This window comes from Bubalus kerabau, chromosome 8 (genome assembly GCF_029407905.1).
Source record: "Bubalus kerabau isolate K-KA32 ecotype Philippines breed swamp buffalo chromosome 8, PCC_UOA_SB_1v2, whole genome shotgun sequence".
Classification (NCBI taxonomy): Eukaryota; Metazoa; Chordata; class Mammalia; order Artiodactyla; family Bovidae; genus Bubalus; species Bubalus kerabau.
The window spans coordinates 54702527-54721545 of record NC_073631.1 but is presented as its reverse complement, the minus strand read 5'-3'; the positions used below and the strand labels follow the sequence as shown (position 1 = coordinate 54721545).

Sequence of the window (19019 nt, the reverse complement as noted above, 5' to 3'; positions counted from 1 at the left end):
TTCTCCAGGTCAGAATACTGGAGTGGGTAGCCTTTTTCTTCTGCAGGGGATCTTCCCAACCCAGGGACAAACCCAGGTCTCCCACATTGAAGGCAGATTCTTTATCAGCTGAGCCACAAGGGAAGCCTGTTTGCTACTGAGGGTGTGAATAATATTTGTTCCCTCTAATTTTCTAGACAAAATCTTTTTTTTTTTTTTAATACTTTGGTGGTGTTTATGGCTGTTCTGGGCATCAGAGTGATTTCTTGATCTTGTTTGCATTTAAGGGAGGGCATATTAATACAAAATAGCCAAAATAATCTGCATTCATTGGATTCTTCAAACGTAGAAAAATAATAGTATAGGAAGCATTGGTGTTAGAATCAGCTTATTGATATGTATCAAAGAAATTCTTTTTGGATCTTGATTGTGCATTCATTGAATTTGTAGAATAGTTTGGGGAAAATTGTTATTTTACAATAAGGAGACTTCCAATCCATGAACCCAGCGTATCTGTTTATTTAGAGCTTCTTTGATTTCTTTCATCAGTTTTGTGTAGTTCTCAGAATATTAGTCTTGCACATATTTTGTTAGATTTTTACTTAAGTTATAGGTTCTTGCTCGCTCCTCTTGCTTAGTCTTGTCCAACTCTTTGCAACCCCATGGACTGTAGCCTGCCAGGCTCCTCTGTCCATGGAGTTTTCAAGGCAAGAATACTGAAGTGGGTTGCCATTTCCTACTCCAAGAAAGTTTTGTAGGTTTTTGAGTAGTTTTCCTTTATTTGTTTAAGACTCCTTGGGATTTTTCATTGGAAAGAATCATGTTTGCAAGTAGAAAGTTTTATTTCTGAAATTGCCTTTCATTCCTTTTTCTTACCTTATTGCGCTCTCAGTGTGATGTTAAATAGGAGGGATGAGAACAGACATCCTTGTCTTGTTCCTGATTTTAGGTGGGAGCTTTCAGTCTTTGACCACTAAGGATGATGTTAGCTACAGGCTTTTTTGAAAATATCTTTTATCACATTAAAGACACTGTCTTTTTAGTTTGCTAAGAATTTTTATCATTATTGGTTGTTGAATGTTATTAAATAATTTTCTGCTTCTATTGAGGTAGTTGTGGCTTTTCATCTTAATCAGTTGATATCATGAATTACTATTCATTTATTTTCAAATATTGAAACAGCCCTACATTTCCAGGATAAACTCCACTTGGTTGTGATGTGTTATCCTTTCTATATATAATTGGATTAAATTTGCTAATATTTTATTGAGAGGATTTTTGCATCTGCCTTCAGGACGATTTTGGTCTTTGAGTTGTGTTTCTTATAGTATTTTAGTCTTTGGTATAAGATAATGCTCTTCTTTTTTAAAAAGTTGGAAGTTGTTTTCACTTCTGTTTTCTGAAATAATTAGTATAGAGTTGGTATTTCTTCCTTAAATACCTGTTAGAAGAAAACCCGAAGTTTTTATTTGTTGAAATGCTTTTAACAATAAATTTGATTTCTTTATAGATCTAGGACTGTTTCCTTTTACATTATTTTTAGTTTCCACATCAGAACAGTGACAAGTGGACAATATGAAATAAGGCTTTTGTTTTTGCCAACTGTGGTCCCTTAATTCAGTGACTACTTGAGTGTGTATTTTAAAAATCACCTGGAAAGCTTCTCTCAATAGTGTGTTCTGGGCCTCATTTCCAGAATCTAATTCAGTTGGTTGGGTAGGACTCATGAATGTACATCGGAGAAGGCGATGGCACCCCACTCCAGTACTCTTGCCTGGAAAATCCCATGGATGGAGGAGCCTGGTGGGCTGCAGTCCATGGGGTCACTGAGAGTTGGACACGACTGAGCGACTTCACTTTCACTTTTCACTTTCACGCATTGGAGAAGGAAATGGCAACCCACTCCAGTGTTCTTGCCTGGAGAATCCCAGGGACAGGGAGCCTGGTGGGCTGCCGTCTATGGGGTCGCACAGAGTCGGACACGACTGAAGTGATGCAGCAGCAGTAGCAGCAGCAGCAGCAGCAGCATGAATGTACATATCTGACAAGATCACTGATCAGCTTAGTTGAAAGTTATTGTATAGTGATTGGGAAATTATTATAATTACTCATAATTTCTTCAGTAAATGACAATACTGGGCTTGTCATCTAACCTTTCAAAAAATATATATATGTATGTATTCATTAGTGTTAATCTCTGTAATATAGCCCTTATTCTCTTGAAATATGTCTGTCAGTATACCTGTTGATGGCGCTTCCTTGGTGGCTGAGACAGAAAAGAATCTGCCTGCAATGCAGGAGACCCGGGTTCAGTCCCCTGGAGAATGGAATGGCAGCCCACTCCAGCATTCTTGCGTGGAGAAGTCCACAGACAGAGGAGCCTGGCAGGCTCTAGTCCATGGGGTCACAAAGAGTCGGACACAACTGAGTGACTAACAGTTTCAAATTTCAGTTTCACCTGTTGATATTTGTCTCTCACTTATTTTTGAGCTAAAATTTCCCAAGATTCAGTCAGGTGTCATGTTCAGAGCATTTTGAATTTATGCTTTCTTCCTCTCTACATTTTTCTTTTTACTAATTTATAGATAGATAAATTTATAGACTATTTATAGTCTATAAATAAATAGTCTATTTATAGATATAAAGTCTATCTATAGTCTATTTATAGATAGACTTTATAGATAAGCACATCTGTATATATACATGTATAGACACATGGATATATATTTTTTTGTTGTACCTAAATGTTTCTTAATTCTTCATACATTTAAATTTTCTTGATGGGTCATTTGTTTCCATTTTAGTTTAAAAGAAAAATTTGCTTATAAGAAAATCTTTTTATGTAGGCAGCTTTGAATCCTTAAATGCATTAGTTATATGTATAGTTTATCTGCATTCAGCTTATGCATTTTGATTATATTAAATAATTAAAAGAGTAATAACTTTAGGGTGTTTGAGTGAAAAAAAAGTCAGTCTTTAAAATCTTAAGCCATTTTCAATAGAATTTTGAAGCAGTATAATTCCACATGGTTCTTTGGTTGTTTTAGCAGAGGCCTATACTATAGAACATTTATATCTTCATTTCTGTTTCAGGTGCGCATAGCAGCCAAGTTCATCATTCATGCTCCTCCTGGAGAATTTAATGAAGTGTTTAATGGTGAGTGTTTAATTCATAACAGTAAGGCTTGATGTATCCAGTACTCATTCTTTAAAGAATAAATTACATAACCAGTAACTAAGCTAAAGAGAATGGGTAGAAAAATCTGTATTTTCTGAATTACAATGAAAATGTTTGTCAGTTTGCATTATGTAAGGTCTACAATATAATATATTTATGACATACGATTATTGTACCTGATAAATTTTAATCCTCTAAAAGAATAACATTAAATCATTTAAAAAGACAAGAAGATTTTAATTTAACTATTCTTTGGAATTGTGAGATGCATTTTTTGTATTTCTTTTAAAGAAAAGCTTAGTAGATTAATAAGAACAGCCAAGAAAGGGAGAAACACTGTTTCACCATGCCTGTTTCACCTGCTTAGAAAATGACATCACATGTAAAAAAATTTGTTGTTTAAATTATAGCTCATAAATCAGTTACCAGTATGCCTTTCTTTAAACCTCACACTATATGGCAAATAGTTTTATAATTGTTCACCCATAGAGGAGAAATTTAAATATAACATAGTCTCCTGGTTGCTGTAAAAACTCTAAAATACTTCCTTTTTAACAGTAAGAACAATGTGGTTGAAACATTGAAACAGTCATGCAGAAAATGGCTTGTAGTGATCTTTATACAAAACTTTTTGAAAACAGTTTTGAGAATAAGCTGCCATAAATACTTTAAAAAATGTGTTACTTCTACTTCAAATATTTGAAAGCCTTCACTATGGTCTTAAATGGGTATTCAGTTTCATTTTTTAACCATTCTACTCCACAGTAAGCTATTTAAACCTTTTTTTTAAGAAGTTTAATCATTCATTTTCATTCATAGTATAAGATATAATGGAATCTCACCTCAGAAAAGATTAGTTTTGAAAGTCAAAAAATGAGGCAAAAATTGTTGCTGTTGTGCAGTCAATCAGTTGTGTTCAACTCTTTGCAACCCCATGGACTACAGCACAGCCAGGCTTCCATTTTCCTTCACCATCTCCTGGAGATTGCTCAAACTCATGTCCTTTGAGTTGGTGATACCATCCAACCATCTCATCCTCTGTCATCCCCTTCTCCTGCCTTGAATCTTTCCTAGCATCAGGGTGTTTTCCAGTGAGTCAGGTCTTCACATCAGTGACCAAAGTATTGGAGCTTCAACTTCAGCATCAGTCCCTCTAGTGAATATTCAGGATTGATTTCCTTTAGGATTGACTGCTTTGATCTCCTTGCAGTTCAAGGGACTCTCAAGAGTCTTCTCAAACACCACAATTCTAAAGCATCAACACCACCTTCTTTATGTCTAACTCTCACAACCATACATGTCTGCTGGAAAAACCATAGCTTTAACTGTATAGACCTTTGTCAGCAAAGTGATGTTTCTGCGTTTTAATATGCTCTCTTAGGTTTTTCATAGGTTTTCTTCCATGAAGCTAGGCGTCTTTTAATTTCATGGCTGCAGTCACCATGTGTGGTGATTTTGGAGCCCAAGAAAATAAAGTCTGTCACTGTTTCCATTGTTTGCCCATCTGTTTGCCATGAAGTGATGGGAATGTTCAGTTTTAAATCACCTTTTTCTCTCTCCTCTTTCACCTTCATCAAGAGGCTCTTTAGTTCCTCTTTGCTTTCTGCTGTAAGGGTGGTGTTATTTGCGTATCTGAGATTATTGATACTTCTCTTGGCAATCTTGATTCCAGCTTGTGCTTCATCCATCGCGGCCTTTCACATGATGTACTCTGCAAACAGGGTGACAATATACAGCCATTATATACTCCTTTCCCAATTTTGAACCAGTGCATTATTCATGTCCAGTTCTAACTGTTGCCTCTTGTCCTGCATACAGGCTTCTCAGGAGACAGATATGATGATCTGGTACTCTCATGTCTTTAAGAATTTTTCACAGTTTGTTGTGATCCACACAGTCAACTGCGTTAGCTTAGTCAGTGAAACAGAAGTAGATGGATGTTTCTCTGGAATTTCCTTGCTTTTTCTGTGAACCAGCAGATGTTGACAATTTGTTCTCTGGTTCCTCGGCTTTTTCTAAATCCAGCTCGTATATCTGAAAGTTCTCAGTTCACGTACTGTTGAAGCCTTGCTTGGAGGATTTTGAGCATGACCTTGCTGGCATGTGAAATGAGTGCAATTGTGTGGTAGTTAGAGCATTTTTTTGGCCTTGTCCTGCTTTGAGATTGGAATGAAAACTGACCTTTTCTAGTCTTGTGGCCACTGCTAAGTTTTCAAATTTGCTGGCATATTGAATGCAGCCCTTTAACAACATCATCTTTTAGAATTTGAAATAGTTCAGCCATTTCAAATCCTAAAATACCCTAGAAAAATCCCCTAAATTATCCACAAACTGTATTAATGTATGATTTAGTACATAGACTTACATATGGCAATTGTTACGCATTTAAAAATTTAACCACTGAGCTACACTCAGGAAGAATGGTAGTCTATATTGTGAAAAATCTGAAAGTTAAAATATTCCCCCTTTCAAGATAACTATAAAATCTGAAGCAATAAGTTGGGAAGCTGGGGAGAATTCAAAAATACTTCTGTTTCCTGTAGGGCTTAAATTCTGTTTTAATATTCAGCCTTTTTAATCTAAATACCCATTAATATGTTTGATGGTTGGGACATTAAAGAAGACAGAGTCTCTTTTCCCTTGGGTCAAAATTGGCATTTAACTTGATAAGGGGGAAATTGCACTAAAGTCAGTGGCTCCCAAACTCCTGTACAATTTACAGAGCCAAGAAAAATTACAATTCTGAGAGAAGTTTTTCACGTACTGTTTTGAGTTAAATGCCTTACAAATGTATTCATCAGAAAGACCCTTGAAGAATATATGAGTCCTAGAAATTGCTTTTGTAAGTCTCATTGGAAATTAATATTGAGTTAATACAGTCTGTGTTGAGGTCCAGTAGATTTTGGCATTCAGGATAAGCCATTCAGTAGGCCTAGGCTGGGGCTGTGGAATGGAAGTGGGAGATACAAGATATGTAGGTTTTAACTGAAAGAGTATATTAGTGTTAAAAAGGAATTAAATATTTGAAGGGAAAAAAATCTCATATGCATTTGATTATTTTTATGCTATTTTTGTTGATAACATTAACATCAGAATAATTTCATGAACTCCACAAAGGTTAGAAATGCAGAGTCATAACCTTGTCAAATTAGTGCTTCCCAAATGCTGTTTCCCAGATTGACTGTGTTAGAATCGTTACAACATAGATTTTTGGTCTTAGTTTTCTGGAACTGATGTGTTATCTGGGCAGGAGCTCTGAAATGTATACTGTTCTTTGTTTTTTAGACTCCCACTCATCACCCATTGTTCTAATGTGTGGTCTGACTTGAAACCACATCCCTTAAGAGTAGTTTTTATTTTATTCAAATTCTTCTCTGTTTCTTTCATTGTATTCTACATATGATAAAAGTTTGAACTTTTTTTTTCCAGAGTAAAGATAACAGGATCAATAGATTCTGCTTTTAAATTATTTTCCCATTTAAATGGGAGAAGAGACACTACTGTGCAAAACCACTGTTAATGCTTGTGCTTTAAATACTGAAGATAGAGGAATCATATGTGTCAAGTAGAATTGCCAGTTTACTTTGTGAATATCTTTGTTTTAGTTTTTTAGGCAGAAGCTTCCATTGTTTAAAATCAGTTAATTTAGAAATTAAATTGGATTTATATTAGTGGTTAGTCAAAGAGATTTTTTTTTTTTTTTAATTGTGACCTACTGCTGAAAAGAGGTATGTAAATAGGCAATATTTTTTCCTTTGGAATAACTTTATATTTTTATTGATTCGTAGTCATTCTAAAATTTCTAAAGTGCAGAAGAGAATCTAGAATCACACAGAATTCTACCCTCTCTTCTTCACTGTTTGAATAAAATACTTAAAATGTTTCTCAGTTCATACTCATGTATATAACATTACATAAGTGTAGTACTATACATGATGAGTTTTCTCCTTCCTGTTTATTGTATATTTATTTCCATGTTGATGAATGCATATCTACATTATATCTACTAGAAGCCCAATTTTACACTATTTATAAGAACTATTGTCTTTGTTGTATTTAACACTTAATTTCTTAAGTTATTTGTGTTATTTTCATTTAATGAAAAAATTAGGATACTTTGTTATATGTATATTTTATGATAGCAATTATGTACAATAGCCAAGTGTGTAGGGAAAATAATGAAAGAAAATATACCAAGACTAGAGTAGAATTTTGTTTGGTTTCTGGTGAAATTTTGTGATTTTTTTTTTTCCCAACTAAAAGTTTTAGTTTTAGTTTTTTTTTAATGATTAATAGATACATATCTGCATAGTTGAGTCTAAAATTAGGACAAAGTTAAGAACCAACAAACAAAATGAGATTACTCAAGTAAAGTAGTTATCCATATCCCACTAAACACATTCATCTGTTGTTGAACATGAGATGTCTGAGAAACAAAATGCCTACATCTGTACTGTGTTCACAAGCTGTTTCTTGTTTTAATCACTTTTTCCATAAAGCAGATTCGTTTGAGATTCATGATAGTATTGTCACACTGAGAGGCATAGTCCTCAATCTTGTGCACATCTGTTCACATCATCTCTTTGGTGTAGCTTATCTTCACTTTATTCTTTGGAGACACAGAGAAGAAAGTTACAGGTATAGCTGGTTACAGTCTCAGTCTGCCTGCATTTGAAATAACACATTTTTTTTCATTCCATCTCCTATTTCCTTTCCAAAATCTTTTCTTTTCTTATTAATACCATGAAGTGTTTCCGTGGTTATTTTGGTCATCACAGTAATATTTTTATCTTCTGTACATATTTTGGGGGGTGTTTAGGAGGCTAATACATGACTAAAATAAATTCAATCCATAGAAATTTCAAGTATAGGAAAATAGTAATACTGAAAACATAATGTTTGTTTTGCAGATGTTCGGTTACTACTTAATAATGATAATCTTCTCAGGGAAGGAGCAGCCCAGTAAGTATTATGTATTATATTAACATAATTAAAGTGACATGGGAAAAACTTTTAAAGGGATTTTTAGGTACTAATCCATGAAACAGATACATGTACATCAAGTTCATATATATGTACTAGATTAGAAGAGAAATATTTTGATCACAGAGGAATATAGAGACACGACTTATACATGAAACTCTGTATTCATTGTGTGTGACTTATATACTTAATACCAATACTTAATACTACATTTTGACATTTGTACAGTTGGATAAAATTATTTTAGAAACTTTGATTTTTGAAATTACGATACTTTCAATTTTATGCAAGCTTAACTTTTTATTAAATGCTTGATCCTAATAGATATTTGAGAAGGACCGACTACTATATAGCACAGGGATCTATAGTCAATATCTTGTCATAACCTGTAGTGGGAAAGAATCTGAAAAAGAGTGTATATGTTTGTATTACTGAATCACTTTGCTGTACACCTGAAATATTACAGATCAACTGTACTCCAATTTAAAAACTAGATTTTTGAGGGTTAGGAACTTATTTGTCCATAAATACCTAACACAGTACCTGACAAATGCTTACTTAATAAGTGTTTACTAGACTTGTGAGTGATTCAAAGAATCACTGCTGCTGCTGCTGGTAAGTCGCTTCAGTCGTGTCCGACTCTGTGCGACCCCACTGACAGCAGCCCACCAGGCTCCCCCGACCCTGGGATTCTCCAGGCAAGAACAGTGGAGTGGGTTGCCATTTCCTTCTCCAATGCATGAAAGTGAAAAGTGAAAGTGAAGACGCTCAGTCATGTCCGACTCTTCGCAACCCCATGGACTGCAGCCCACCAGGCTCCTCCATCCATGGGATTCTCCAGGCAAGAGTACTGGAGTAGGGTGCCATTGCCTTCTCCCAAAGAATCACTAAGCAGTTCTAAATCTTAGTATGTCATCTTTGGACCAATGACCACAATCATGACTTGTCACAACTATCTTAAGATTTCAGAGAGATAATTTGTTTTCTTTTCTTCTCTCACTTTCTTGAATAAGGCCTGTGGACCCATATTTTAACTAACTTCTTTACTCATTTGAAAATGATGAAATTAAACTTTAAGATGCCTTCCAAAGTGTTCAGTATCCATACAGCCACCTACTTTCATCTTAGAATACTACCAGAATGTGAAATCTTGACTAATGGGGAAATTTTGCTCTAATTTTTTTTTTTGTAATGTTTGAAGGCTTTATCAAATAAATTTGCTTTTTAGAGTTAATTCTAATGAAGGTGGAGGTTCAACAGACTTCTAGATATTTCTGATTTAAATTCCTATTATCTTTTCCCCACTTTTTAAATTGAAGTATAGTTGATATATAATATTACATATGTTATAGGTGTACAGCATAATAATTCACAGCTTTTTAAAACTATAGTCCATGAGTGATTACTACAAAATGCTGACTATATTCCCTGTTGTACAATACATCCTTGTATGTACAATACATCTTTGTAGCTTATTTATTTTATACATAACAGTTTGTGCCTCTTAATCCCCTGCCCTTTTCTTGCCCTACCCCCTTTCAGTCTCCCCACTGATAACCACTAGTTTGTTCTCCATATATGTGAGTCTGTTTCTTTTTTGTTATATTCACTAGTTTGTCCTATTTTTAGATTATACATATAAGTGATACCATACAATATTTGTCTCCCTCTGACTTATTTCACTTAACATAAATGCTCTCCATGTCCACCAATGTTGTTGCAAGTGGCAAAAATTCAGTATTTTTTATGGCTGTGTAGTATCCCATAGTACATATTTACCTACTTCTTTATCCATTCATCTGTTGGTGGACACTTAGGTTGCTTCCATATCTTGGCAATTGTAAATAATTCTGCTATGAACATTGAGGTGCAGGTATCCTTTTGAAGTAGTTTTTTCGTTTTCTTCCAATATAAACGAAGGACTGGAATTGCTGGGTCATAAAGCAGTTCTGTTTTTAGTTTTTTGAGAAAGCTCCATATTGTTCTTCACGGTGGTTACACCGATTTACACTCCCACCAACAGTGTAGGGGGGTTCCCTTTTCTCCACATCCTTTCTAGCATTTGTTATTTATGTTCTTTTGGATACTAGCCGTTCTGACAGGTGTGAAGTGATATCTCACTTTGGTTTTGATTTACATTTCCCTAATGATTAGTAATGTTGAACATTTTTTCATTTGTCTGTTGATCATCTGTATGTCCTCTTTGGAAGAAGGTCTATTCAGTTCTTCTGCCTATTTTTTAATCAGGTGGTTTGTTTTTTTTAATTGTGATTTGTATCAACTTTTTATATATTCTGGATATTAATTCCTTATCAGTTATATATCATTTGCAAATATTTTTTCCTGTTCATTATTTTGTCTTTTTGTTTTGGTGATGGTTTCCTGTGCTGTGCAAAAGGTTTTAAGTTTAATTAGGTTCGTTTTATTTACTTTGCTTGAGGAGATGGATCGAAAACTAGTTGCGATGTATATCAGAGTGTTGTCTATGTTTTCCTCTAGGCGTTTTATGATTTCCAGTCTTACAGTTGGGGCTTTAGAGTTTATTTTCATATATGGTATTAGAGAATGTTCAGATTTTATTGTTTTCCATGTCACTGTCCAGTTTTCCCACACCACTTGCTGAAGAGACTGTCTTTTCTTCATTGAATTTCTTGCCTTTTTTGTCATGGATTAATTGAACATAAGTATGTGGATTTATTTCTGGGTTCTCTACTCTGTTCCATTGATCTGTATGTCTGTTTTTGTGTCAGCACCATACTGTTTTGATTACTGTAGCTTTGAATTAGATTGGCCCAAAGGTTCATTTGTGTTTTTCCTTAACATCTTATGGAAAAACCCAAACAAACCTTTTGACCAACCCGGTTGTATAACTCTGAAATATGAAAGCATGATTCTTCCAGCTCTGTTCTTCATTCTCAAGATTGTACTAGCTGTTAGGGGTCTTTTATGCCCTGTTATCTTTTAATAGCAATGTTTATATATTATTTTTTATTGTGGGAAAAATATACCTAATATAAAGTTTTAACTTTTTAATGTTTTTTAAGCACACAGTTCTTTGGCATTAAGTACATACACATTTTGTATAACCATCACCACCATCCATTTCCAGAACTTTTTTAAAATTTTCTCAAATTGAAACTCTACAATTTCCCATTCTCCCCTCCTCTTAGCCCCTGAGAATTATATTCTATTTTCTGTATGAATTTGACTTCCCCAGATACCTCTTATAACTGGAATCATACAGTATTTGTCCTTTTGTAACTGGTTTATTCTAGTTAACAGAATGTCTTCAAAGTTCTCCTGTGTTGGAACATGTTAAAACTTCCTTCCTTTTTAACACTTGCTGTGTGTGTGTTTTGTAGATAAAAAAAATGGATAAACATTTTGTTTTTCCATTCACCTATCAGTGGACATTTGGGTTGCTTCCACCCCTGTTAATTGATGTGCTTAATAGAAATCAGTTTACTTGATATCTTTGACTTCAGTTATTAGTTTCTGAGTGAATGGCCTCTTATTCCTAAGTTCTTTAAACCTTTTAAATTATATATCCAAGTAAAATTTATTTTCTTTCTTATAGCATATAGCATGTTGACAAAAGTCTTAAAAAAGTAAAGGAAATGTACATTGTTCATGACCTTTTAACAATAGTACTTTTCAGAGTAATTGTTTCCTCTTGAGTTTTCTGTGGTAAATAAATGTGGGTTGTTTAATGTAGGTGCAAAAATTAGTGAATTTTTTTTAAGTTAAGGAAATAAGAAACTTGATTTGTTGAAAGAAGTTTTTCCTGTGCAGAATAAAGTTTAATGAAGGTCACAAAAATATTCATAATTATATAAGTGGTATGAAATAGTCATACATTTGAATAAAGTATGATGAAAGTATTGAAATTTTATTTATCCAAAGGAGTATTTATCTGATGTTTGTTACTTTTAAATAAATTGAATTTCCTTGGAATGTGAGCTATATTTCTCTTCTGTTATAAACCAAATTTCAGGGACAGGATGTCCTGGTCCATGTTTTAAGAGGTATATACATTAAATGCCTGATACTCGAATTTTTTAAGATTAGTCTTTGAGGAAATCAGTACCTAGTGATAAAAACAAGATGTTTATGACTTCAAAAAACATCAAAACTTTGAGTAGAAACGTCAGTTTTTCTTGTGTGTGGTTATAGTTGCAGTAAATGATTGCTAACTAGATGAATAAGGAGAGAAAGTATTGATTCTTTTTGTTGACTTCATTTGTAATCTTTGTACAGAATTTCTCAAAGCTCTTTATTCAAATTCATTTTGCAGATTTCTGAGGTTATCTGTAAAGTACAGAAATACACCTTAAATCATTGATTGACTTTAGAACTATATTACTCTGATGTATACTGTCCTATGAAAAAATTTTCCAACAAATATCGTGTTACCCCCACCTCATTGTTCCCTTGATTCTGAATTACTTTTGAAGTATCTCCAAACCTGGTTTCATCCTCAAAAGTTAATGGTATCACCTGTCCTTGAGACTGTCCAGAGCTATATAACATAAGTTTGGAAAGCATTATAAAAACATTTAGAATGTAGCCTAGCAGCAGTTTGATCAGAGTAAGTGCATAGCCATAGTCCTGTTGCTGCTTCAATTTCATTTTTTGATATTGAATTTCTTTAATATAAGCAATCTTTTTCTCTGTACTTCTTTTCCACCTTCTGCCTTTTTCCTATTGCTTTAACTCTTTTAATTTTTTTTTAATTTAGTTTTGATAAATTTCTGTCTTTTTGTAAGGGGGAAAAAACATGGGTTTTCTTAAAAAGTGGTTTTAATTGGACATCTTTGCTAAAAGGCATAAATTCAGTATATTTCATAGTAAAATTAGACATACTTAAGACTTGGTACTCCTAAATCTAGAAAACTTTGAAATATCCAGAAATAGCCTTTTATCTAACAGATGTGTGAATACCAGACTTTACTGTGATGATGAGACAAATAAACCTCTTAGGGACTTCCCAGTGGGGAATCAGACATGTTCAGTTTCTAGCCAACTGAAGAAAGTATAGAGGCCTATTGGAGCCCAAAGGAAGACATTTAAAATTTCTATTTAGAGAGATGATTTTTGAGCTGCGTTTAAATAATGAACAGAATTTGAATAATAGATAAAAGAAATTAGTGAAAATACATGGTAAAAAGTAAAAGATGTGAGTGACTCATAGTAAAGGGCATAAAAATACCTTAACTACAGCAACAGGTGACTTAGAAATGGGTGATTGGGCTGTAGGGGCAGAGAAATTATTGGTTTCAGTGTGTCTAACAAAGTGCTTAACACCTAAATATTTGCATGGATGATGAGTGGGTAAATGGAGTGTTTTCTGAACTAGAAGGAACTTTGGAAGTCGTTCAAACCCCTCTTTTTGTGGATGTGATAAGTGAGGCCTATACTAGCTAAATATTGAAAGCTGGATGTCATTCATCAGTTTTTATAAAGCCATATCTATATAATATATACCTAATATAAGATCAATAGTGGAGAATTACAGTTTTACTTAACTTGTCATGTGCAGTGCAGGAGACTTTTATTGACAAGTGAATTGTTTGTGATTTTTTTAAGAGCATTAAATACATAATTTTAAATAACCGACTTTTTTCTTTTTTAGTGCATTTGCACAATATAACTTGGACCAGTTTACCCCAGTAAAAATTGAAGGTTATGAAGATCAGGTATGTACATTTCATAAAAACACAGGATCTGCTATTCTTTATTTCACTTATAATGGTTAATGTATCCTGCAAGAATTGTAAAGTGGTATGTTTAAAAAAATTTTTTTAAGTGTTTATTTTAACCATAGCCAATTAGGGGCAAAATAATTGAAACTGTAGTTTCTTTTGTTGAGACCAATAATGCTGTTAGCAAAAAGTCCCTTTTAGAAATACTCAAATGTAATTATTTTAAGCTTTTACAAGATAATTGCTTTAAATCTACCTTACTGTTTTTTATATGGGAAAAATCAATCCTATGTTAATCCAAAATCTAGAATATATATTAGTAAGACTTATGTCATAATTTGGTTATTCTGGAATTCTGCAGTTGTTCATGTGAGTAACTTAGTATTTAGTAATTATTAAATCCTTTCTTTCCAAAGTGCAAGTTGGAATCTCTAAGCAAAGAAGAGCCACAAAAAGTCACTAGCATTCTTATTTTTCATTTTTTGGTTTGAAGTTACTAATAATTGAACAGTGAAAGTGAAGCTGCTCAGTCGTGTCCGACTCTTTGCGACCCCATGGACTGTAGCCTACCAGGCTCCCCTGTCCATGGGATTTCCAGGCAATAGTACTGGAGTGGATTGCCATTTCCTTCTCCAGGGGATCTTCCCGACCCAGGGATCGAACCCAGGTCTCCTGCATTGTAGACAAACGCTTTACCGTCTGAGCCACCAGGGAAGTCAATTGAACAGTAGTTGTATTCATATTATGCTTATATAAGGCACAATTTATATAAAAGATAAGAAGAAGGAGCTCATAGATAAAACACAACAGAAAGTAGTAACAGTCTCAGTGGCTAATTAAAGCTTGCATTTGGCATTATGTAATATGTGGTCCCCTAGTTATGTAGTTACAGGGAAAAAAGAGAAACTAAACAGAAGATGACTTATAACTGAAGGGAAAAAGTAAATCTGGATAGGTAGATAGGAAGACAAATAGATTTATGCATGTGTGTAAATACACACGTGTATAAGAGGCTTATAGTGGGTTTCATTTTATAAAGCTGTTAATTTTTTTTTCCCCTTGGGAGATTTTGGGTTCGCTTTTTTTTTAACTGTTATAAACAGTACTGTGCTGAACCTCATTATACCTCTGAGCACACGGACCATCATTTTGTTAAGGTAAATCCCTAAAAGATTTGCTAGATCCAGGGAGTGCATATTTTTAAAATGTTGGGTAGCTCTCAAATTCATTTTATGAACCTATCATAATTTTAATATTTAAACCTAATAAATATAAAACAAAAAAGCACACTACACTAATCTCTCATATGACTGTAGATTTCAGAACTTTTTAAATATTGACAAATAGAATCCAGAAGTATATCAGAAGAATGATATGCCAAGACGAAATGGAATTTATTATGAAAAGTAGGAGTGGTTCCAAGACAATATATGGCTCTATCAATTAGCCAACAAGTCTTATGATATATCAAAGGACGGTGAAAAGGGGTTTGAAAAATCCAGCAGCTAATCCTCATTACAAAAACCCTATGTAAAACAGAGGTAGAAGAGAACCTCTTAAATATAATAGACTGTTTAACAAAAAACGGTAGTAAATTACAAACACTAATGTGATTTTAGTTAAAATAGAAAACTATCTAGATATGTCAACTTGTTACCACCATTATGTATCATAAATGGGAGGGTCGCAAATAAGACAAGAGAATGAGAACTCTTAAAGCTTTTGAAGCAGAGAGAACTCTTAGGTGACATGATTTTTGTATTTAGAAGTAGTGAGAAACTCCCATAAATTAACCTCCCAACCAAAAGAACCTATTAGACTTAAAAGAATTTTGTGAGATGGCTGAATTTAAGGTAAGTATATAAAATGCATTAACTTTCCTCTATTGTGGCAAGTAGGGACTTTACACTAGAAATAATTGAAGGGGGAGAGGTTTCATTTTAAATAGTGGTAAGACTGAACACGGGGCTTCACTGGTGGCTGAGCAGTAAAGAATCTTCCTACCAATTCAGGAGACATGGGTTTGATCCCTGAGTTGGGAAGATCCCCTGGAGGAGGAAATAACCCACTCCAGTATTCTTGACTGGGGAGTCCCATGGATAGAGAGGCCTTGTGGGCTACAGTCCATGGGGTTGCAAAGAGTCAGACATGACTTAGTGACCAAACAACAAATACTGAACATAAACCTTAACAGGAAGTGCATGGGATTGCGAAGAAAGTGATGGATATCTTCTTGAAAAACATAAAATAGTTTCTGAGCAAATGGAAAAGCATAGTGAATTCCATTTTAAAGTAGAAAGTTAAATTATATAAAAACTAAAATATGAATTTAATGCAATTTGATTCGAATCCTGATAGTTTTTTTCATTGGTCAAAATTTTCACAAACTTTATATGAAAACCATGCTTTAAAAAACACTTAGAAAAATGTTTTTTAAAGTGGCGAGAGACAGTTGTATCGTTTGATAGCAGAAAATGCTTTACAGCCAGTGTAAAGTCGTATCAGAGTGATATTGTGCAGACAAACAGTTCAGGAGAGCAGCGTATCAAGTTCAGAATTATATGAATATTTTTATACATGACAAGGTTATAATTTGGACAGGTATATAATAAAGGGTATTTGGTACAACTGATTTCTATCAACTATGTATACCATGTAGTTAAGCCAGTCCTCTGTCACATACAATGTATACAAATGAACATCAAGTGGATTAAAAATTTGTAAAATGACTAGAATTTTTGGAGAAAAGCATGTACATGTGTAGTTTAAGGGCAAGGGAAACCATCTTAAGACTGGAAACCCAGAAACTGTAAAAGAAAAGATGGGCATTTTGCTGCATATCAATTATTTTAACTGTAGAATAAAACAAATCACTGTAAATAAAAGAAACTTACAAGTTAATAAGAAAAACCCACTCAGATGAAAAATATTAAAAGGTATTCGACGGAAGAAAAATTGGTCCACAAACTTGGAGATATTTAGACTTAGCCAGAGAAATATAATTAAAGTAATGAGATATATTTTATGCTCATCAGACTGAAGATAAGAACTCTGTGCTTGTTGATGGTGATAATATGAAGGGGAAACATCTCATTTATTGTTCTTAGAAATGTAGATTATCACAGCCATTTTCAGAAAGCAATATAATTATGTGTTAAAAATTAAAAATATACAAACTCTACCTACTGTTCTCACTGCTAAGAATCTAAGAGAAACAGAAGCATCCAGTGGAAATAGAAACATTAGCATGTTAGAATATATATACTATAATACTTCAACATTTTTAATGTGCTTGATCCTCCCCCCAAAAAAGAAAACCTGGAAATAAAAAGATGGTCCAGCATAGTGAAATGGCAGAATAAATTATGTTGTATCCATATCAAGGGATAGTATGCAACCATTTAAAAGAATGGTGAGCAGTTTACCAGTTGACTTTGAAGGATTTCTATAAGGCATTGATGTTGAAAAGAACCCCATGCAGAAAAGTATGTGTGCATTTTCATTCCATTTTCAAAGAACAGTGACCAAATAAAACCCCTCTATGTATGTATTTATGTGTATCTGTAGAATAACATGACTAGAAAAAATTTAAAAGGGTACCTCCTATGTTTGCATAATTTACTTCAGAGGGATGGGGGAGTCCTGATATAGGTATGGAGTCAAATACTGGGAGAGTTGCATGGGAAAGAAAGTGAAATTTTTAAAAACAAAGTATAAAATATCAAATTTATGCATATATGAAGAAATGTATACATAAATGAAGAAATTACTTTTCTTTTTTAATTCACAAGTCAATTGAAAACAACTGTCATGATTAGCTTACTAAAAACAAGCAGCAGGCACTTAACAGTAGGTGAAATTGTGGCCCCAGGAGTAATGTAGGACACTGAAGAGAATTCTAACTGGATTAAAATCATTCCTTTGTAGCCTCATTAAAGGTTATTACCATTTCCTTAGTTTTGAGGAACTGGAGACTGATAATAATAATAGTAACCTGTTCATAGGTCTCCAAAACCAAACCAAACCTGACTCCAGCAGGATGTTAGAAGATGAAGTTTTTCCCCCAGCTGGGTAGCTGGGTGTTATACTGGGAGAAAATGAGATCCACTGATGTAAACTGAATAAGACCACCCTCACTATCTTTATAGTCTAATTATTTGAAGTATTTTAGTTATGCCATATGGTTAGGTCAATTGCTTAGAGTAGAATTATTTTATAGTTTTAAAGAAAAAGCTTAAGGAATGTATATTAGTATGACAGTATTTAAATACTATTTAAAAAAAAAAATTTTTTTTTTCCCCAAAATTCTTTGCATCATCGAAGGTACTGATAACAGAACATGGTGACCTGGGAAATGGAAAGTTTTTGGATCCAAAAAACAGAATCTCTTTCAAATTTGATCACTTAAGAAAGGAAGCAACTGATCCAAGACCATATGAAGCAGAAAATGCAATTGAATCATGGAGAACTTCAGTAGAAACTGCCCTACGAGCTTATGTAAAAGAACATTATCCGAATGGCGTCTGCACTGTGAGTCATCCAGTGTGCACTTTTCTCTTTTGTCCTGTGTAAATATGACAAGTGTTTTTGTAATATCTTGAAATTTATAGTAACTTACAGAAGAGACATTTAGTAACAATATTTTTTTGAAGTAAATACTTCTGAGAATGTTTACTAGTTTTTTAAAGAAACTTTAAATAGTAAATCTATTGTAATCATTAAAAATGGGAACATGGTTGTACCTTGAATTAAATCCAAGTAGTAATTCTCATACGTTGGTTAGAGGAACATGATATGCTGAGATTCTTTAATCTCATGTTCATGACTCATCTCCATCAGTTTACAGCAGACTTCTTTTCATTAAATTACAAGATCTTAAACAAATAAAATTACTGGAAGTGAAATCTTCTCCTTGTGTGCTTTATAACCAAATTTCTTATATTTTTAATGTGTTTTTTTTTTTCATAGATTTAACCTAGTTTTTATTTTCAGGATAAAATATGATAGAAAGTAGAAATACTTTTTTTTTCTTTCATAAAATTGTACCTAGTATTCTTTTTAGTCCCCTACATTTGTGCTTCCGTGATCTTCTCCATAACCAGTGATCTTCTGAAATGCAAATCAAATTATAAAAATCTCCTGCTTAAAATTCTTCAAGGATTTTGCATTGCACTTCG

At 33.5% G+C, this 19019-nt stretch overlaps 1 protein-coding gene across 1 annotated transcript in view; it reads left to right on the top strand.

Annotated features, from left to right (window-relative positions):
• CAPZA2 (capping actin protein of muscle Z-line subunit alpha 2) overlaps positions 1-19019 on the top strand; it is a 56564-nt gene that overhangs the window by 25515 nt on the left and 12030 nt on the right. Inside the window, exons 2-5 of the mRNA XM_055590304.1 lie at positions 3073-3136; positions 8068-8119; positions 13773-13836; positions 18166-18372. Coding sequence (XP_055446279.1) covers positions 3073-3136; positions 8068-8119; positions 13773-13836; positions 18166-18372 — 387 coding nt within the window. The remainder of the gene's footprint in view (positions 1-3072; positions 3137-8067; positions 8120-13772; positions 13837-18165; positions 18373-19019) is intronic.